Source organism: Falco cherrug, chromosome Z, assembly GCF_023634085.1.
Source record: "Falco cherrug isolate bFalChe1 chromosome Z, bFalChe1.pri, whole genome shotgun sequence".
Taxonomy (NCBI): Eukaryota; Metazoa; Chordata; class Aves; order Falconiformes; family Falconidae; genus Falco; species Falco cherrug.
The window spans coordinates 11,684,481-11,705,387 of record NC_073720.1 but is presented as its reverse complement, the minus strand read 5'-3'; the positions used below and the strand labels follow the sequence as shown (position 1 = coordinate 11,705,387).

The following is a 20,907-nucleotide window of genomic DNA, read 5'->3' as shown; positions in this document are numbered from 1 at the left end:
CCAAAAGGACACTTCCTCTCCCCAGGCTTTCTCCGTCTTCTCCCAGCTGTGCCCTGCAAGCACGAGGCCATTGCCTGTGTCTGGAGCAGGATGGAGCTCAGCAGGAACAGGGCTTGTCTCAAATGGACACCCCCAGGAACCAGCGATAGTCTGCCAGTCTCAGAGCCTTCCCCACCTGCAGCCCCTCTGTGCCAGCCCGGGTTCCCCTTGCTGAAACCGCCCGGTGCCTGCCTCCCAGGGCTGGGGGCTCGCTGGAATGGGGCTGGGGTCCAGCCCTGCTCCACTGCCCCTCTAACCGCGCCCCGTGCCCAGGCTGTGGGTGCCGGGGCAAGGGGCACCCCACGCTGCGCTGTAAGGGGTGCTGGGAGCAGAGGGTACCGCAGGACACCCCCTGCCCGGCTGCCCCAGGTGGGTGGCGATGCCCCCGCCCGGGACCAGGCGGGACCAGGCTGGGTACCAGCCCCCCAGCAGGAGCCCCGGGGGCTGCCCCGCCCCGCTGGGGGATCCCCCTCCCGTGACGTCGCGGGGGAGCCCGCACGCCCTCGCCCCGCCCTTCCCCGCTGCATGATTGGCTGCGCCGCCCGTGCTCCGCCACAGCCTCTGCGATTGGGTAGAGTGCTCCTCGGCCCCGCCCCTGACGGTCAGGCGGGCCTTGGACTGACCCCGCCCCAACCTCCCCTCCCTGCTCTCCTATTGGCTGCCGAGATGTCACTCCAGCCCGGCCGTGCTCGCACGGGCAGCGTACGGCGCTGCGGGCTGGTGCCGCGGGGCCCGGGCTGTGCGCTACTGCACCCCACTGCCGCCCCTGTACCCTCTCGGCAGCCCCACCGCCGCCCTACTGCACCCCAGTGCACCCCCAGTGCACCCCACTGCCGCCCCTGTATGCCCACCACTGCCCTACTGCACCCCAGTGCACCCCCACTGCTCTCTACTGCACCCCACTGCCGCCCCTGTACCCTGCTGCCTGCTCAGTCTAACCCTCCCAGTTCCTGGCACTGCACGCTGCTGCCACCCCACACTCCCCCAAATCTGCAACCCTCAGAGCACCCCACTGCAGGCCCTGATTCAATCCCATCCCCTCTGCAGCCAGCCCCCTACTACACCCCAATCCCAGGTCACCCCTCATTGCACCACCTCCTGCCAGTGGCCTGCCCCCTCTGTGTGGGGAAGCGTCCTGCCCCACTGCCCCAGCACCCCCAGGGTTCAGTAAGAGCGTGCCATGGTGTCTCAGGCCTGGAGAGAGGAGGCTGCAGCCTCTGGTGGGAAGCGTGGCAGGATGGCAGGGAGCAAGGCAGGGTGGTGGGGAGTGTAGTACAATGATAAGGGATCACAGCAGGGTGGCGGGGAGCTCAGAGGGATGACAGGTAGCACAGCAGGATAGTGGGGAGCACAGCAGGGTTAGTGGGGTGCATCAGCAACCACAACCCAAAGGTGCCCTCCCATTGCAGCCTCACTGGTTTCAAGCAGCAGGGCTCAGGGAGATCCCACCCTTCTCCTGCCTTCACCCACCCTGATCAGCTCCCAGGGGGGAAAAGCCAGGTCAGAGCTGTGTGCAAGCCCCACCGCTATGAGACCTGGGGCCAGAGCTGCTGGTCAGCAGCCAGCTGCTTTCTGCTCTCTGCTTGGGAGCGTAGAGCAAGGTTCGTACACGGTCATGGGACCATCGTCCCCACCGGCCCTGCTCCTAGCAGCACCTGCAGGCCCTGACTCCCTGCCCACTGAGTCATGGGGACAGTGGGTCTCCACAGCATGGCCAGAGGCACAACCCAGGGTGCGTAGCTGGTGTGGGATGAGGGACAGTGCTGCAACAGGTAATGGGCTTTCCCAGCACTGCTCACCCACGCTTCCCCCCTGCCAGATGCTGTCTGTCTGGGTTGCGATGTTGCTGCTCACTGGTGTCATAGCACCTGCCTGTCTCCTGGCTATCTCACTAGTGGCCCCTGTTGGCCATATCCCTGGCCCCTCTCCATGACCTGGCCACACATGAGGTGCTCCAGCTGGCTGGCATGTGCATCTGAAGGACATGGCATGCCCTGGCAAGCCCCTGGCAGGCAATTTTTCTGGTGGGGCAGGCACCTGAGGCAGCAGTAGGCTGGGGCATTCTGCAGAGAGGGCAGGAGTTCAGAGACATCTTGCTGGAGATCTACAGGGACATGTACTGCAACTTCACCCTGAAGGTCATGCACAGCATCTGAGTAGTGCCAGCCCTGCTACATCCTCAAGATGGATGACAACTGCTTCAACATGGACCACTTGCCCACCTTCCCGGCTAGGCTTGACCTGGCACAGACCAGCCTCTAGGTGGCGTCTCTCTTCTGGGAGAAGCGGCCGGTCACCTGCACATCACCCACCAGCACTCCAGCAATCGCAGTGGCATGGCAGGGCTACTGTCCTGATGTCTAACCACCCTATGCCAGCAGCACTGGCTACATCCTCTCCCTGGATGTGGCCAAGAAGATTCTGAAGGCAGCTGGCATGTCCACCCCATCCCCATGTGGGATCCATGCATCCTGGCGGAGGTGGTGGTTGTCTGAGCAAGAGCCAATGACCACTTTGCCAAGCACAATGTGCCATGGCACGTCCGCAACTTATGCTACCTGACAGTGATCCACGTCCTGAGCCCTGGCAGCAGGAGGGGGCTCACCGCAGCATGCTGCAAGTCCATAGCACTGCTTGTGACAGCCCCAGCTCACCTGCTGGAAGTGACCCACCAAAGACTTGGTGACCAAGGGACCATGGCTGCAGCATGTGCTGTCCCCTCAGCCGCAGTGCTGCCCAGGATGCAGTTTGTGCCTCCTCCCTGCCCTTCCCAGCCCCAGCAGCAGCCTTTCTCCCCTCCCCAGCCCATAAGGCCATTCTCCAGGCTGGGGTCCTGCCCACTCCAGCCAGAGCTGGAAGCTGTCAGGGAGCAGGCAGGGGCACAGAAGGTGTTATCTGCCCCGCAGTGTGCAGCCTGGATGCTCCTTGGAGGCTGTAAATAGCTGAGTTCCCCTTCTGCTCATTTCGGAAGTGAGAAAAGGAACGTCCCTCAGACAGGTGGAAAGAATCAGTCAATTTTCATCGCTGGTAAAAAAGCTATTTTTAATTTTATTAAAATGTCTCTCTTCTATAAACTTTCGAAAATATCTGGCACCTCTGCTATAAAGACTTGTGCCGCGGCTGTGTAGCGATGTCATTGCCCCTGGGATGGGGGATAGTGGTACTCTCCACTCATGGAGGGGTGCAGCCAGCAGCAGGGGATGCCCGAGGCTCCTCTTTGTGATCTGAGGAGGTGTGGGGAGTGCTGGCAGAGCAAGGCTCCCCAGGGCCACCCTCGAAAAGGGGCACATGAGGGACGTAGTGGCCAAGGGGGCTGGGGTGGGTCTGTGGACGGAGCAGGAGCTGGTGCAAGGTCTCACCCACCTGCACCAGGCTGTGGGAGAGGAGATGGAGATGGGAGACGGTGTCGCTGGCCAGGCTCTCCAGCAGCGCCTGCTGCTGACGTGACGTCTGCAGGATCTGCACCAGCAGCTGCTGGACACTCTGGAGCAAGCCTGCCACGTTGGAACCTGCAGTGAGAGGGGAGTCAGTGGCAGCAAACCCTCACCACAGCTCCGAGAGCCCCCTGTGAGGCTGTCAGGATGCTGCAGGGAGGACCCACCGTGCAGGCTCGTGTCCGATGCCTCCTCACCCTCTGCCAGCTGCTCGCTTATGGCAGCCATCCTGGGGGTGCCCAGGGCAGTGGCAGCCACTGGCAGCACTTGGTTTCCTCTTCCCATACCCAGGGACATCTCACCAGGAAACCCTGCCACAATGGTTTGGCATGGAGGGAGCAACCAGAGTGCTGGAGCCACCCAAGCCCCATGCTCAGCCTGATCCTGCTGCAGAGCTCTGGGACAGCACTGCCTGCAGGAGCCCCTGCCCTCTGTTCCCACAGGCAGGACAGAACAGAGTTGCCCCCTGAAGCAGGAGGACTTGCTCTAAGCCACAGACACTTACCAGGCTTTTGCTCAGCTCCTTCCTGCTTCAGGGCAGTGTGACAGCCTGGAAGGAGAGCAGACAGAGCCTGTGAGCTGCAGCTGCCTCTTGCCCTGGGGCCCACAAACACGGTGGCCTGGGCATGGTACTCACCCAGGAGGGGAAGCAGAGGGAAACAGTGACTGGCATCTGCAATGAGAACCATATTAGACCCTGCTTGCAGGACTGAGGGAGTTTACTGGGCTGAGCGGGGCAAGGAAAGCCTTACGTGGCATGGCAGGGGGAGCAGGCGGCATTCCAGCGATGTGGTCCCCACTGGCTGCTGGGAGAGAGCAGAGGGGAATGATGCACCGTCTGACAGGACCTGTCAGGGGATCACCACCAGCCCCAGGTCTGCCCAGCTTGCCCCGGCCAGCCCCGCAGCCCGACATGCCCTAGCCACAGCTCCACAGCGCCCTGCAGGGCCCCAAAGTGTTTTATGAGCTAGATACAAAAGCAGGAGTCACTCACCCACCACTGCAATGCAGCCACCTCTGGGCTGGAAGGCAGCAGCGGCGTAGCAGCACGCAGCAACGCTACACAACAGATTAGGACTGGAAGTGAAGGAGAATCCCACATCCACTTGAAACTGCAGGGGGAATTTAGGGAGACAGAAGGTAACTACCCAGTGTGGGATGCTGGCCAGGGCGCCCATGCAAACCAGACCCAGGGACATATCCCGCATCACCTCAGTGCCAAAACCCCAGGAAGTGTGCACATTGAGGGGGTACAGGATCTGCCCTGGGTGGGCTGCAGGGCAGCGGAGCTGCAGGCATCTCTGGCCCTCACACCCAGTCCTAACTCATCCGAAGCTTTATGGTGTTACTAGGGAAGGGGGGAGCCAGGACCTGCCAAAGTAAGGGGAGTCATGCCCTGCAGTGCTGCACAGCTGAGGAGCTCCCTGGGTTGGATTGGGGCCACCGTCCCTTAAAGACCTGGAGCCCCGCAACCTGCCATGGGGCAGCCAGCAGCCTTGCCATGTCCTCACAGAGCTGGGGAGCCCCTCCTGCCCTGTCTCAGCCATCCCCATCCCCTCCATGCTCTGGGGCTGATTTGGAGCCAAAGCCTTGAGAAGGAAGTCCCAACACCCCCATTCAAGAGCATCTTTCCTGAGGCAGTTGTGATGGACCCCCGAATCCCCTAAGATCATGCTGGCATGGGCTTGGGCTGGAGCCGTGGCCGTGCAGCCTGGTGCAGCGGGGCAGCCTGGTACTTACCGTTCTCTGTCTTGGCCTTCACACACTGCAGCAGCGGGGACAGCAGTATGCCCGCAGCATCCTCGCCAACATCTTGCTCTGCAGAAGGAGAGTGAGGGGATGCAGAAAAAAGTTTCAATAACTAGGAGACAAGGGATGCCTGCCACCCCACAGCTGGGACAAGCCCCACTCTGGCTGCCTGAGCCCATGGATACCTGGTGATTTGGGTGAGGATGGAGAGCAGGTAGCATGGGCTGACCTGTGCTTCCTGGGGGGCTGCTTCACCAGGTCTAGAGGAAAAGAAAGAGATCAACAGACCCTGGGTGGCCGCCCAGCACGTTTTCCCCCAGTATCCCACATGCCACTGCCCTGCCAAGCCCATCTGCCCATCCCCAGCACTCACCTGGCATCCTCCGCTCCCCGAAGACGGGCTGCCCGGCTGCCTTCCAGATGCTCTTCATGGCTCGGTAGTGTGGGGGCAGACGGGGCGAGTGGTGTCCTGCCCTCCGGCGCTTCTCCCGCTCGGAGTGGAAAGCCTGCTTGAGTGCCTTCCACTTGGACCGGCACTGGGCCACGCTGCGCCTGTATCCGGCTGCCGTCAGCTCCCGGGAGATCTCCCGCCACAGAGCCTCGTTGGGTCGCGACGTGGAGGCCATGAGCAGGGCGGCCTCCCCCGAGCCCCCCACCAGCGCCAGGAGGCTGCTGACCTCCGCCTGCGTCCAGGCTCGCCCGCGGGGCATGCTGCCGGGGCCGAGGCGGGGAGCTCGGGGGAAGCCCGGCCCTGCGCGGGTGGCGAGGCTGGGATGGGCAGGGCTCGGCCGTACGCTCCCGAGGACGCACCGGACCGGGAGTCAGCCGCGCCGGGAGCCGCACCGGCAGCTGCACAGGGAGCCGCCGGGAGATGCACCGGGAGCTACACTGGAAGCCGCGGGCCGTAAGGGGAGCCGCGGCGGGGACCGCCGGGAGCCGCACCGGCGGTCGCACCGTCAGCCGCACGGAGTGTTTCTACGCTGCGCCGGGCGCCGCGCCCGGAGCTGCCGGGAGTCGCCGGGCGCAGCAACGAGCATGTGCAGGCCAAGGAGGCGCCGCTGGGAAACGTAGTCCTGGCCGCGCCACCCGCCACGGTCCCGATCACCCGCCGGATCACCCTCAGGCATCGCCGCCCCTGCCCGCCCAGCCCCGCCGCAGCGGTGCGGTACGCGGTGCGGCGGGGAGCCCGGGCCAGGGCTACCCCGGGGGTGCTGGGCACTCACCCACCACTGCCCAGGGCACGGCAGGGGTGGCTGTCCTGGCAGCCCCCACGGCTCGAGGAGGGGAAGAAGCAGCCCAGCCCCCTCGCGCCCACGGCGCTTTCCAGGGCTGAGATGCAGCTGCAGCCCCATGCAAAAAAGGCAGCAGAAACCACACCGGGGCAAGCCCCCACACGGTGCCCTGTGCCCTGCTCCCCCAGGATGCCCGGGTCCCCCCCACAGTCCCTAGGGCAGCTCTGCTGAGCACCGAGGGGTCGGGGCAGCCTCGACGTTGCAGAGGGGGTTGGACTAGATGACTTCTAAAGGTCCTTTCGAACCCAAACCATTCTGTGACTGTGACACGGCCACCCGGGCCAGCCCTGGCCTCACGGCTCGCTGCCCCGAAGCCGGGGGCAGGGGGCTCCCTCGTGCCAGGAATGCCTGGGCGGCAGCCTCACCGGGGCTCCCCCTTGCCCCACCACTGCTGTGAGTGCTGTGACGCCCCCAGGGTTCTGGCCCAGGTGGTGCCTCTGGGGACCCTACCGGGAAGTGACACTTTCCATTTCGTATCATACCCGGCTGCCTAAGGGAGCTAGGAGGGTGTTGCTGCTTCCCTGTGGGACGAAGAGCGAGACACTGAGGAGGGGATGGAAGAGAGGGTCATGTACGCTGATCTGCGCTTGCCCCCCCCACCAGGTAATTATACGCTGCTCCCTGCCCCTGGCACCCCAGCACTCCTGGCCCCTGGCACCCCATCTCTCCCAGCTGGTTTCCTGCGCTGCTGCAGCCCCTTGCCCTCCACAGGGCCATGGCCCCAGCCCTGCTCCCCACCTCCCTTCTTTTGGGTATCCTCTCCCAGACAGGTCCTCTCCACTCCTGTTGCAGACTGCCTGCTCTCAGGGTGTGGGGCAGTAGGGGCTCAAGGGCAGGGGATGCTCACTGCACCCCAGTGCCACAGTGCGCACAGGGACCCCCTGCTCTGCTTCCCCCACCTGGTGCTAAGCACAGTTTGCAGGAAGACAACTTCTAGGAGGGTCAGGGTGCTGCAAAGAGGCTCTCCCTGAGTTTTCCTGGGCTCCCCCTCTGTCTTCTGGGATCCTTCCTGGGGCTCACAGACCTTTCTTGGCTGGGGAGTCCCCACTGCTCCACCAAGCCCCCAGGGCCCGTGTTAACTCCCTCTCTCAGCTCCTCAGCAGCCGGTGCGGCTGCCCTGGTGCTGGGCAGCCCTCAGCCTGGCTCTCCTCTCGCTGCTGCTCCTGCTGGCACAAGTCATCGTCACCAGTCTGAGCTTCCACAGTGAGTACCTGCTTATGCCTGGACCTCTCCGGCTGGGGTCTTGGCGTCAGGGTTGGCATGATGGGGCCTGTGTACCAACAGAGCTGCAGCTTGCCTGTGGAGCTGGGCCCTCCTTCCTGGGGCTGAGGGCATTGCGGGTTCTGGGGCAAGCAGGAAAACTAGTGAGGCAAGACCTCATCTGGCTGGCTGGGAGAGGAAGCGTGGGTTTGGAGACAGTGCCGGGGCATCCCACTCCATCACATGGCAATGAAATGAAGACAGGTGGGAGAGCACTGACACTGAAATCAAAACTGAAAGGCAGAAACACTTTCCCCGGCAGCTTGTTGTATGATGGGCTCCCAAGCACAACAAAAGCCACAAGGACCTTGGTGGGCTTGGCTGGCAGGTCACCTAAAGGGGAGGATGCCCTCAGCTGCAGGGGCCCAGGGTTAGCAGGGACACTCCTGTGCTCCTCTTTGTAGATTTACAGCAGGCAAGCTGCACCCATGGTCCCTGGAGCATGGACAAGAGTCCCAGCTACGGGCAACAGATGCTGCAAGGTAGGAGGCTTCTGGATGAGTTTGGAGACAGGATGTCTGCTCCTTTCAAGAGGCAGGATCTGTCCCTGCTCTAGAATGTGCCCCCCTTCAAGTCTTCCTTCACCCTTGCTGCCTGTCCTCTGGCCCACAGCATGGAGAGCTGCCCCAGTGCTGCTGAACAGCTACACCCTGGTGTGGTTCAGCATCACCTGGGCATGGCACCAGCACCAGGCTTATGGCTACCATGAGCATCCGTGTGCCAGACGGCATCAGGCACTCTCTTTTGAACAGTCTCTGGTGAAGTTGAAATTTTAACTGCATTCCCACTGTTTTGCAAATGGTGTTTGTATCACATCCCCAAACATGGATGGTTGACTCACCTGCCAGATGCCAGCACCTTCATGTAACCAGCCCATCTCCCCTGGGGCTCCTGCTGGGGAGCTGGGGCTGGGATGTGGGAGCTGGGCTCCAGAGAAAAGGCAAGCGGAGGGCCCTTTCCGCAGTAACCATAGGAGTACACTGGGTTGGTTGGTACCCTGGCTGCCCCTTGTCACCCTCCTGTCCCTTGGGCTGAGGGCTGGTGGCAGCCCCTGCTGGCTGCCCCATCCTGGCTGCTCTTGCAGACTGTGTTTCTGATGTGCAGGGCGATGCCAGTTCTGCCCAGCTGGCTGGCTCTGGGATGCAGGGCAGTGCTACTACTTCTCCTCTGCCAAAAAGAGCTGGGAGCAGAGCAGAGAGGAATGCTGCTCCAGAGGGGCACAGCTGGTCATCATCCGAGCCAACACCACCCTGGTGAGTGCACCCAGTTTGGCCTGTCCAGCTCCCTGCAGGCATTGGGCTCTGCTGGTGACCACTTCAAGGTCCTTGAGCAGTTATTCAGCCATCGCCAGCCCCATCTCAGCTCCCTGACTCTGAGCCATGTGTCCAAAGACCAGCCAAGCCTCCAGGCAGGGAGCTGGCGATGCTGTGCCCATACTGTGCAGACCCCATCATGTAGTTGCAGACGGACATCCCCCCAAAGGAGCTCATGCATGCCCTCTCCTCTGCTAGGCTTTCCTGGTGCGCACAGCCAACATGGAGGTCTTCCACGTGGGGCTGAAACGGGATGGCTCCAGGTCTGACTGGAAGTGGCTGGATGGCACCCCACTGAAAGGGTGAGGCTGTCAACTTCTCCCCAGCCAGGGATGCTGAGGGTCCAGCATCAGGGCTCGGGGAGATGACAGGGGAACAGGCAGCCCACTGGCATGCAGGGATGTGCTCCACGTTTTGCCCACGTCTCATTTTTCCAGGGCTGCACTGGGGCATTTTAGGGAAGGGGAGAGAAGACTGCAGGGGCCTGACCCTGGTGCCCACACCCTGCCTGGGTGAGGTGCTGGGGTGGTCCCCCAAAAGCAGGTTTGCAGAAAGGGACTTTGCTTGGTGCAGCTGGAGCTGACCCCTGCTAGGAGGGACCTGGGGGTGCTGTGTGCGTGATGAGGCTGGGGGCTGCATGTCAAACAGGCAGGGGTAGGGTGGGGGGCAATTAGAGCATATATCCTAATTAGGAGGGGGGTGGCAGGGAACAGTGGTCCATGGAGAGGGTGAACTTTGCCCTCACAGCATCTCTGCGCAGCCTCTGGTCCCTGGCTGGAGGAGCTGCTGATGTGATGACTCCAGCCTTTCCTGCCCAGCTCACTCTCTCCCTTCAGGCTCTTCCCAATCCGGCGTTCCACCAGCTCCTTCCTGGCCTGCGGCAGAGTGTCAGGCTTGGGGCTGTCGGGTGGTCTGTGTGGGGAAGCCCTCGGCTGGGTCTGTGCGAGGAGTGCAGCCACCCTGCAGTGGCTCCGGTCCTCGCCCCCTGCCTTCTTCTGGGGAAACACCACCTACATCTGTGCAGGGCTCTGATGACCGTGAGGACCTCCAGTGTGTCCCTCCACCCTGTTTCCTGCCTAGCCTCAGTGCATGGGCATCCCTGGGCACCACTGCTTCCTCAGTCAGACCTCTTTATCCCACTGGATCTATGCCAATAAACTCTGGCGCCTGGATGCTGTGATTGGTTTTGGGGGATGAGGGTGGTGGGATGGAGGTGCATCTTCCCGCTCACTGGGGGGGTCATGTTGCTGCCTAGTGGGAAACTGCAGCTGCTGCGGCACTGAAGGAAGTGGCCAGAAGCCAGCATCTACCCAAGCGACCTCACGGCCTCATGGCAGTGTGGAGCAGCTCCTGTGTAGGCTGGAGCAGGTCCCCCACAAAGCTCTGGGTTTTCTGATCATGGTGGATGCCTGGGGTTTATGCTTCTCAGGAAAGGCAGCTGAGAGGTGATCCTTTATCTCCCTGGTCCCACAGAGGGCTTGGGCTAGGTGACAGCTTTTGTCCTGGTGCCTGCCGAGTCTGAGGAAGTCACCAAAAGTGCCCTCATTTTGTTTTGAGGCTGGGTGATTTGCCAGAGCCTAAAAGGCCTGCTCAGGCTTGGCTTGGGAGGGTTTGGTTCTGGGGGCTGTTACGGTTTCATTATAGACCACCTGGGTCGTGCCAGCAGCAGGCAGCTCTGCATGGATGAACCTGGAAGTCCTTCCTGGCATGAGTGGAGGACCAAGCACCTACCGTGACAGCATCCTGTCTCCCGAGCAGGGGATGGCATGGGGAAGGTGATGCATGGGGCAGCATGGCCCTGCTGTGGGCGGTACATGGGGTTTCTTGGGGCTCATTGCAGCCTGGGGAGGTGCGTGCGGAGTGTGCTGCCCAGGATGGAGTTCATTCACCCACCACCCCCACAAAGCACAGTGGCCTCAGAAATAAACCCACGTTTTACAAATAAAGCAACTACTTCTGCTTTTCTGCATGCAAAGGAGTGGCTCCACCCCATGGAGTCTTGGCCACAGCCTGCGCCATCAGACTACTGCTGCTGCCTGGGGCAGCACCCACCCGCATGGCCCAGAGCGTGGTCTACGCCGACCTGAAGTTTGCCATGGCCCCCCCACTCACCTCCCCCACCTGCCACGCAGCCCCCGATGAGGATGACAGCCCCTATGAGAACGTGCCGCCGGCACCGGTGCCCGTGGCACCCAGCCCAGGTGAGGCCCCGGCCGCGGCCACCACTGCGGGGGTGCCCTGGTGCAGAGTGGGCACCGGGTGGCGGCTGTGGCACCGTGCGGTGATGCCCATGGGCGCGCATCTCTTGCAGGGCGCCGGCCCCGGCATTGGCGTGTCGCTGTGAGGCTGCTGGCAGCCAGCCTGCTGCTGCTGGTGGCCACCGTGGTGGCCCTGGGGACTTGCTGTGAGTCAGGGCGAGGGCCGTGGGGTGGGGGGGTGGCCAGGGAGGGGGGCACTGGGAGTGGGTTGGGCAAGGGCCAGGCTGCTGGGGGGTTGTCTAGCCTGGGGGTGCTGGAGCTGGTGGTCGAGGGGCAGCACCGCTGCTTGCTTGGCTGCCCGGAGCTGCCCTCCAATTGCCTGCACTGCTTCCCACTGCTTCCCACTGCTTCCCACTGCTTCCCACTACCTCCCACTGCTTCCCACTGCTTCCCACTGCCTCCCACTGCTTCCCACTGCTTCCCACTGCCTCCCACTGCTTCCCACTGCTTCCCACTGCCCCCCACTGCTTCCCACTGGCTCCCACTGCTTCCCACTGGTTCCCACTGCTTTCCACTGCTTCCCACTGCTTCCCATTGCCTTCCCACTGCCTCCCATTCCTTCCCACTGCTTCCCACTGCCTCCCACTGCTTCCCACTGCCTCCCACTGCTTCCCACGGCCTCACATTCCTTCCCACTGCTTCCCACTGCCTCCCACTGCTTCCCACTGTGTCCCATTGCCCCCCACTGCTTCCCATTGCTTCCCACTGCCTCCCATTGCTTCCCACTGCCTCCCACTGCTTCCCACTGCCTCCCACTGCTTCCCACTGCCTCACATTTCCTCCCTTCCTGTTGCCACCGCTGGGACTACCTTTCCCATCCCACTGGCACCCCCAGGACAGTCTCTGCCCACAGGCTGAACACTCTTATCCCACTCTCCCTTGCAAGGGCCATGCCTTGAGCAGGGTCAGCCCACGTGGCCCTGCCCAGGCTGTCCCATCGCTGTGCCCCAGCTCACCCCCGCTGTCCCCAGACTGGCAGGTCACCCACAGCCTGCAGGATGCCTCCCGGGAGCACGCGGCTGAGCGGGGCCGCCTCTCGCAGGAGGTGAGGGCACGGGAGCAGAGCCTGGAGCAGATGCGGCTGGAGCTGGCGTGGGCCATGGCAGAGCTGCAGCGAGCGTGGCGGGAGGGCAACAGCAGCTGGCAGGAGCTGGGCAACCTGAACGTCAAGCTGGGGCACACCAGGCAGGAGCTGGCTGTGCTGCAGGAGGAGATGCAGGAGGTGCAGGGGGAGCTCAGGGCCAGCAAGAGTACTGTGAGCAGCCTGCGTGCCTGCGTGAATACAGGTAGGGCCATGGTGGGGTTGGGGGGACAGGCAGTGATGCTGCCGGGGGGATGTGGGGGCTGGTCACAGCCAGGCTGGCCTCCTGAGCACCCATGGGAGGGCGAGTGCCTGAGCTGTGCCCCTGCCCCCAGATTGCTGCCCCTCAGGCTGGGTGCTCTACAGGGGCAAGTGCCTCTTCATCTCGATGAGCAGGAAGACGTGGTGGGAAAGCCGTCATGACTGCAGAATGAAATCCGCTCAGCTGCTGGTCCAAGGCAACTGGCCAACCTGGACACTGCCGGTACAGAGCCAGGGGGCTGCAGCACCCCAGGGGCCTGTGGGCAATGGTGGGGCTGGGCAGAACCCCGTGGCGCCAGTGGCATGGCAGCTGTGGACATGCTGAGGTGGCAGCGCAAGCCCTGGGTGCCCGTCCCAGCAGCCTGCGGGGAGGAGCATGGTAGCCCCGTGGCTCCTGGGAACCAGGTGGGCACTGGCCATGGGGCAGGTGCTTGACAGCTTCTCTTGTCCCCAGCAATTTTTGGTGATGAGTGATAACACATACTGGATTGCAGAGAGAGATCAAAATCCTCATAATAAACATGAGGGGTGGGATACAGATCTGTATAAAGGGTAAGTTGTTCCATCTTGGCCACCTGCACCTCTCCCATCTTCACCAGCCAGGCATAGCGGTGCTGGGCAGAGCCCGACTCTCTGTCCCAGATATGGGGCTGATGCTTGGTCATGGGCAGTGCTCTGGCCTTCCTGCCCAGGCTAAGGGGCCCTGGGACTACAGCTATGTGGCAGATACCACAGGCTGGCATCATGCTGGGAGCATAGTGGTGGCATGTCTCACATGCTCCTTCCCTTCTAGGAGAAGTTGGCCCAAGACTTGTGCAAGAATATTGTTTAACAGGATGAGCTACTCCAACTGCTTAAACAATTTTTCATGGATCTGTGAAAAGCCCCCAGATCTGAGCAGCCCATTGGAGACCCTCTAGCCTATCCCAGCCAAGCGGATAACTGAGACCCCCTTTCCACTGCAGAACTGAGGGACAGGAGCTGGGGGTGCACAGCAAAGTCACCCTTTCCTTCCTACACAGCTGCTTACGTGTGCACCATTGCCTCAACCGCATTGCAGAGCTCTGGGGATACAGGTTGTGAAATAAGGTGCCTGCCTTTCAAAACAAGAATTATTGAAAAAAGACTGTGTTTCTGTGTTCCACATTCATGCCCATGCTTACATCCCCATCCCCTGCCCTCCAGCCCCAGCTCCCATAACCCAAGAAGGGGACACCAGTACCCAACCCTGATTACCTCCGCTGCCTTCCACTGAGGCTGGTTTGGGGGGTGTCTTTTGCATGCTGTGAAGCTGGGTATGATAGTACCACTAGTGTCCCCCTCAGGGAGTCCTTTGTTTTTACTGGCTGTCCCTTGCCTCTGTCACTGGCTGCTGCTGGCCTCTGTCCTTCCCTTTTTTTCCTCCCTCCATGACCTGCCAGCGGCCACAGCCTGTCCCAGAGCTGAGCTTTGTTCTTCCAGACAAAGAAGAACCTTGATCCCAGGAAGAAGCAGCAGCATGTCGTCCTTAGCATGTGATGGTCCAGGCTTGGGAAGGACATGCTGGTTGTCATGAATGAGTGGTTTAGCTTGCTTAAAGAATCACCATCCAAGGTGTTAGCAAACACAGTTTTAACATGAATTTGTAGGAGTGCAACTTCACAAAGTTTGATGTCAAGGTTCACTCTATTACTCATTACATGGATGAAACAGACAATGGAAAATTGAGTTAGAATCAAGCTAGAATGATTTACACGGAGACAGGAGACACGAAAGAATAAAGGAGACCCTGCCACTGCATCTTGCTTTCTAAACTCCCGACAGAGTTTAGGTGTGGCTAGGTCTAATCTTAGTCTCAGGCTTGGTCAACAGGTTGTGTCTAATGGAAGAAATATGAAGAGTAAGAAAATCTTTCTAGAGTCATGAGGTTCAGTGAGGAGCCCCTTGTTTTCTAAACTCCTGACAGAGTTTAGGTGTGGGTAGGTCTAGTCTTCGTCTCAGACTTGGACAATGGTTTATATCTAAAGGATGTCTAAGGTTTTATCACAGTTTTGTGGTGGATCATAAGATTTTTAGCAGCACTTAATCATCAACTGATTTAACATATACAAAGTGAGATCAGTAATATTTACTTCAATATACAACAGTGACTTAATTATGGATCCGTGACGGTAATATTTATATTATATTTGCTATGAGGTATCTGAATCAATTCACACACAAAGACACAAAGGAATAGATGTATAGGTTTATATATGTAAATGTACAAAGGTATACCTGTTAAGAGTTCCCCCGGAGTTCAGCGATACACATTGAAACTTGGCGTTTCTCAGTGGGCAAAGGGCTGAGCCTCGAGGAGCGGGGCTTTCAGCTCAGGCCCTGCCACCAGCTTTCGACAACGGTGCTCCAAATTTCACAGACTTGGGAGTTTGCGAGCTCCGAGAGGCGTCCCACTCGGAGGGGGACGCTGGTCACAGCCCACTGCAGTGCAGGAGAGTTCAAAGGGCCTTACTTAGCACCACTGTTTATAGCGTCGCAAGACGATTGGCTTTAGTCATCTGTAAATTTCCATTCTGGCCACCACCAGGCTGGTAATTTTTCAAAATTCCAGTAACAATGGTACCATTCCGCTCAGCCTACAATTCAGGTAAGGACAGTTCCAAGGCCATTAGGGGATGATCGATTACCCCTGCTCTTGTTTCCCACCTTGGCCAGACAACAGGAGTTCCTGATAGTCAGGGCCACTCCCCATCTCAGCCATGCAAGAATTGCTGATACCATCATGGGATGCTCAACTGCCTGACTCATTACACAAAGGCCAAGGCATAATGGGGGTTCCTGAGAGCAGCCCAGGGGAGTGAGAGGAAATGCATCGCCACATAGTGCATGAGGAAAGCCAGACAGGATTTACCAAGGGCAAATGATGCCTGTCTGACCTGCCTGCTGCTGTGGGAACACTGGGCTATGGATGAGGGGAGAGTAATGGGGGCTGTTTATCATGGGCCTTTGAGGTCTGGGATATGGTTTCCCATGGTCTCCTTGCTGGCAGAGCAGGGACATGTGCCCAGGAGAAGAGGAGAAGAAGGTGGGTGGAAACCTGGGTAGTGGGAGGGCTGCAGGAGGGTGTCAGTGACATCCTTGTCCAGCTGGTAACATCCCAGCAGGGTTGATCCTGGGGCTGATGCTTCTTGGATCCTTCACCAGCGCCCTGGATGATGGGATGGGGATGGCCTCAGTCAGCTGCTGGGCATACAAAACTGGGCAGTAGTGGGTATACTGGAGGGACTGTCTGGTGTCCAGAGAGGCCTGGAGATACTGGGTGATGGAAGCCTGCTGATATTGGATGAAGGAAAGGACGATTCCTGCAGCTGGGAAGGAAGAAGGAACCCGATGTGTCAAGATGGGCAAGCAAGCAGCTGTGCTGAAGAGGCCTGGGGAACCCAGAAAACAGAGGCTGGGCAGGAATTAGCAGTGTCCTTGTGGTGGCAGAGCCCAATGACACAGTGGGCAGTGGTGGCTGGAGCTCAGGGTTCCAGAGACAGGGAGCCTACTTCTCTGCAGGCACCAGGGAGACCATGTCTGGGGTCCCCAGGACCAGCCAAATGTAGCAAATTCTTATTTCACATGGTATCTGAGCTTACAGGGGACCTCCTGCGATTCTGTCCCAGCCTTGCCATGCCATGGGCTGACCCCACCACCCTCCTTATGACCTTCTCTCCCAGAAGCCGCCCACATCCAGCTTAGCAAAGTAGTCCCCACTTCATCCCCCTCTCTGCAGAAACACTGAAATGCTGCCCCTGGACCTCCCCCGCCCCCAGAGAGGTCGGGGACAGGGCCCTCTCCTTGCTCACCTGGCATTTCAGGTCCCACCACGGTCTTAGCGATCAGGGGTCTCGGCTTTTGTTTGTGTTCCTAAGCCTCCGCAGTGCTCACCCCTCTCTCCCACTGTCTTAAGGCTCATCACTGAACCCCCATTTCCAACTGTGGCCTAAGGGCTCCCTCATTTGACTTCTATGATCTCAGGGATCTTCATTGCACCCCCATTTCCCCCACTGGGGGAATAAGGTCTCCCTTATTCACCCCCAATGGTCTCAGGGTTCTTCATTGCACCCCCTTTCCCTCATGGCCTAAGGGGTCCCTCATTCACCCCTGTGATGGGTTGACTGTGGCTGGATGTCATTTGCCCACCAAGCTGCTCTATCACTCCCCTCCTCAGCAGAATGGCGTGAGGGAGAAAATAAGGTGAAAAAACCCCAAATTGTGGGTCAAGGTAAAGGCAGTTTAATGAAAGCAAAAGCAAACGTTATGCAAGATCCTGCCCACCCCCAGCCTGCTGGTGAGGGGGGAATGTTGGAGGGACAGCCCAGATGCTGTGTGAGTGCTGCTCAGCAGTAGCCCAAACACCGGTGTGTTGTCACCACCTTTCTCACTACCAACACAAGCACAGCACTATGAGGGCTGCTGGGGGGCTCAGTCAGACTCAGTACAATCTCCACCCCTTATTCCATACCGTTTTTGTCATGCTTAGGTCTCACATAACTTAGTACATATATGTATGTATCTTTTAATCATTCCATTGTATTTAATTCTCATTACTGCAACTCCTTACCAACAGTTACAACTTAAACTACATACCTAAACTATCTTTATACCCAACATACAGATTTATACATTCTCACTACTATCCCTTGTCCTTTAACAGATAGATATTACCCTTCTGTTCCATGATCTTCCCCTACTCCTTCAGGTGTGCACAAGAGGCTATGGCTTGAGCCCCATCTGTCAAGGTGGGCACTCAGGACAGCAGAAGCAGTATGTTTGATTGCTGGGCACCAGTACCAGCTTGGTTTGGGTCATTATTGCACTCGTCTGGTTCCTTGTGAATCTCAGTCTTTGTTGGTTCAGGTCATTCCTGCTACATTACTTCCTATAACATGCAGCTCACACCACAGATTATTTCCCCTCCCCCCCCCCCAAGGTTAAATCTCCTTGAAGCACACAACAGGTCTGCCAATCCTTCCTCATTACCCACCAAGCACACCCAGGTCCTTGAGTGAAGACAATCCCATAAATGGGTTTGCCTTTTCCCATGGGAGAAGCAGCTCACACGACCTTCCCCAGCCACTTCCCTGTGTGCACTACGGGGACCTTATCACCTCCCATGGTATGTAGGGGTTTTGCCTGGGCAGGACAGTTAGCAAATCCTCTGGTGCTAATCAGCCAAGCGGCTTCTGCTAAATTTATATCCCAGTGCTTCCATGCCGCATTGTCCAATGCTCTCAGCATAGTCTTCAGCAGTCCATTACATCTCTCAGACTTTCCAGAGGCTTGTGGGTGACAGGGAAGTGACACACCTGCTCAATGCCATGTTTCTTTGACCATGAGTTTATATGGTTATTTTGTAAATGAGTCCCATTATCTGTTACAACTTTTTCTGGGCTACCATGTTGCCACAAAATTTGTCTTTCAGGGCCTAAGATGGTGTTTCAGGCAGTGGCATGGTTACAGGGCATGTTTGTAGTGACCCAGTAGTTGCTTCCACCATGGTGACTATGCAGTGGTTGCCTTGGTGTGTCCGTGGCAGTACCCTATCCTAAGGCAGCCTGTGCCAAGGATGCAAGGGCCCTCTGGGCCGGTCACAGCGGAGCGCTTTTCCCTCTTGTCCCCTGTCATGCTCTCCTCAGCCTCCAATGAAGGCAATACTTGGCACCCCCGTCACTCTAGAGATCCAGATGGGTTTTGTGCACCAGCATACACTGCGCACCAGTGGCTACCAAAGCCTTATACTTCTGTGGCTCTGATGTGCCAGGCCATCGAATCCACATGGCCCAGTATACCCGGTCACCCCTTTCCTCCACCTGCCTGAAGGCAGGGACCCTCCATTCCTGTTCCTGCTCAGAGTACTCACTGTCTGACCCTTGCAGTGCCGGACCAGAAGTCCCCTCACCAGGATCAGGAGAGCTGACCTCAGTTCTTCTGTGTCTGGCAGACCGTTGATTGCCTTCTTGTGTCTCTGCAGCCACTGTGCCGACAGCTCTCGTGGGTGACCCCTTCTTAACAGCCGTCTTCCCTCTCGGTTCATTAACACAGGCTTCCTGCTTAAAGGTGGGTTCACCATCCCACCTCCTCATGTCCTCTCCTGCTCACGCAGGCAGAACCACAGTGCACCGTGCGGCACGTGCCTGGGGCTCCCTTTCCCTCTGGTTGGGGCAGCAGAGCACGCGTTTCTTGGGGCGCCCCTGACAGCCAAGGTGCTGGCCCGTAGGGATGAGGGAGCGCAGAGATGTTCTTCCAAGTTTTGGAGCCAAGAAGACAGTTTCTCCACAGCTGGTGTACCCATATCCAGGCAATACATCGCTGCCAAGCTGTTAGAATGTGATATCGGGGCACTTTGAATCACCTTCCTCACATGGCCCGTGTGCACAGGACATCCTCTGGATCTTTGGAGACCTCCTCATTGTCTAGATCGTTGTAGATGGCTGCTAGTACTGCTAGTTCCCTCAGGTACTGGATGCCTTCATGTGCAGTAGTCCACTTTCCTGGGGAGTTCGTGAGAGCTTCCTTGAATGGATCTCTCGCCCTCACACCTGAAAGGAGCTGTCTCCAGAGACTGCAGATTGCTGCCTCTTTTCCAATGCTTCTCCCGGATCCTCAGGTTCTAGCAAGGGATCCCAGCTGTTGGGCTTCTTTGCCTCACAGCTGCTGATCATTGGCCCCATTAGCCCAGCACCGGAGCCTTAGCCCAGCCCCCTGCCCATCTCTGGACACGCTGCAGCCCCTCTGCGTCCCCCTGGCAGTGAGGGGCCCAACCTGAACACAGGAGTCGAGGGGCGGCCTCGCCAGTGCCCAGTGCAGGGGGACAGCACTGCCCTGGCCCTGCTGGCCACGCTGTTCCCGGCACCAGCCAGGGTGCTGCTGGCCTCCTTGGCCACCTGGGCACACGGGGGGCTCATGCCCAGCCGGCTGCCGACCAGCCCCCCCAGGCCCTTTCCCCCCAGGCAGTTCCCAGCCCCCTGCCCCCAGCCCGCAGCGCTGCGGGGGCTGGTGTGACCCACGGGCAGGACCCGGCACTGAGCCTGGTTGACCCTCACACAACTGGCCTGGGCCCATCGCTCCAGCCTGCCCAGACCCCCCTGCAGAGCCTCCTGCCCTCCCGCAGATCAATGCTCCCCCCAGCTGGGGGTCACCTGTGAACTTGGTGAGGGTGTGCTAGATCCCCTCGTCCAGATCACTGATAAAGATACGGAACAGGACTGGCCCCAGCACCGAGCCCTGGGGAACACCACCTGTGACCGGCCACCAGCTGGATGTAACTCCATTCCCCACCACTCTCTGGGCTCAGCCACCCAGCCAGCTGGTTACCCAGCACAGAGTGCATCCATCAGGTGCAAAGCCCCTGGCTATGGGAAGTGATGCCCATCCTAGGAATCTGCCTAAATCTTTCCACACACATTGCCACCCTGGGACCGCCGTCTCAGGGCACATTTCTGTATTGCCTCACACAGAAGTTGTCTCCTCTTACACCGGGGTGAGACCAAAGTCCACAAAACCCATAATATGCCAACAGTATTTAGTAACAGTATTGAACAGCTCACATAAGGGTGAGCCAGGACCTCAGGACCCCGCATAACAAAACCATCCACATCAGTCCTGGGCACGGAGAGGCAGGTGTATTCCCTCATCTTCTCCACAAGATAGCTACCCTAGGACAGCAAAGGCATCAATGCCAGGGCAAAGCACATTGTCATTGTTTGTGCTAGCTCAGCCCCAAGTTCCTTCACCCCCCCCACAAAATCACTCCCACAGCGCAGAAAGGCCATCTATGTCAGGGCAAAGCACACAGCCGTTGTTTCCCTTAACTTGTTCCCAAACTTCGCAAAATAGAGATAAGCCGTCCACCTAGCAGACTCCGTGACCCACACAGGAGCTTGCACTTGATCCACTTGATAACTACCACAGCTATGGCTTACTTTGTATACAACTGCCGCTGTCTCAAGCTTGACATTGGGTGCCAGAAAGGACCTTGGCTGGATGCCATCTGCCCACCAAGCAGCTCTATCTCTACCCTGCTCAGCAGAAAATAAGAAAATAATATGAAGAAACCTTGTGGGTCAAGATAAAGGCAGTTTAATGAAAGCAAAAGCAAAAGTCACGCACATGGAAGCAAAGCAAAACAAAAGATTTTCTTTTTTAATTCCCATCGGCAGGCGAAGTTCAGCCACTCTCCGGAAAGCTGGGCTT

The 20,907-nt window shown here is 58.9% G+C and overlaps 3 protein-coding genes across 6 annotated transcripts in view; 2 read left to right on the top strand and 1 right to left on the bottom strand.

The window, feature by feature from the left end:
* Positions 1-3,068: 3,068 nt before the first annotated feature.
* LOC106631010 (uncharacterized) lies at positions 3,069-6,847 on the bottom strand. 3 transcript variants are annotated; one of them, XM_055699874.1, is made up of 8 exons: positions 5,596-6,847; positions 5,408-5,482; positions 5,214-5,291; positions 4,226-4,276; positions 4,111-4,146; positions 3,979-4,023; positions 3,641-3,784; positions 3,069-3,548 (listed from the first exon to the last, which is right to left on the bottom strand). In XM_055699874.1, exons 1-8 carry the CDS (start codon positions 5,930-5,932, stop codon positions 3,211-3,213), a joined length of 1,104 nt encoding a protein of 367 aa, XP_055555849.1. In that variant the 5' UTR covers positions 5,933-6,847; the 3' UTR covers positions 3,069-3,210. The 3 variants fall into 3 exon arrangements, with proteins under 3 accessions (XP_055555849.1, XP_055555848.1, XP_027657745.1); XM_055699873.1 differs by having other exon boundaries at positions 4,226-4,279; positions 5,596-6,846; XM_027801944.2 differs by lacking the exon at positions 3,641-3,784 and having other exon boundaries at positions 4,226-4,279.
* A 392-nt stretch (positions 6,848-7,239) lies between these two features.
* On the top strand, positions 7,240-10,243 carry LOC102051417 (killer cell lectin-like receptor subfamily G member 1). Its single transcript, XM_005436918.2, has 5 exons — positions 7,240-7,717; positions 8,179-8,256; positions 8,879-9,027; positions 9,286-9,389; positions 9,924-10,243. Exons 2-5 carry the CDS (start codon positions 8,217-8,219, stop codon positions 10,117-10,119), a joined length of 489 nt encoding a protein of 162 aa, XP_005436975.2. The 5' UTR covers positions 7,240-7,717; positions 8,179-8,216; the 3' UTR covers positions 10,120-10,243.
* Positions 10,244-11,066: 823 nt separating this feature from the next.
* LOC102051075 (B-cell differentiation antigen CD72-like) overlaps positions 11,067-20,907 on the top strand; it is a 40,685-nt gene continuing 30,844 nt past the window's right edge. Inside the window, exons 1-6 of one of the 2 annotated variants that reach the window (XM_055699608.1) lie at positions 11,075-11,288; positions 11,399-11,491; positions 12,317-12,631; positions 12,762-12,910; positions 13,142-13,239; positions 13,484-14,493. In XM_055699608.1, coding sequence (XP_055555583.1) covers positions 11,144-11,288; positions 11,399-11,491; positions 12,317-12,631; positions 12,762-12,910; positions 13,142-13,239; positions 13,484-13,607 — 924 coding nt within the window. In that variant the 5' untranslated portion in view covers positions 11,075-11,143 and the 3' untranslated portion in view covers positions 13,608-14,493. Of the gene's footprint in view, positions 11,289-11,398; positions 11,492-12,316; positions 12,632-12,761; positions 12,911-13,141; positions 13,240-13,483; positions 14,494-20,907 lie in introns of those variants that run through there. The other variant, XM_055699607.1, reaches the window with a different exon arrangement.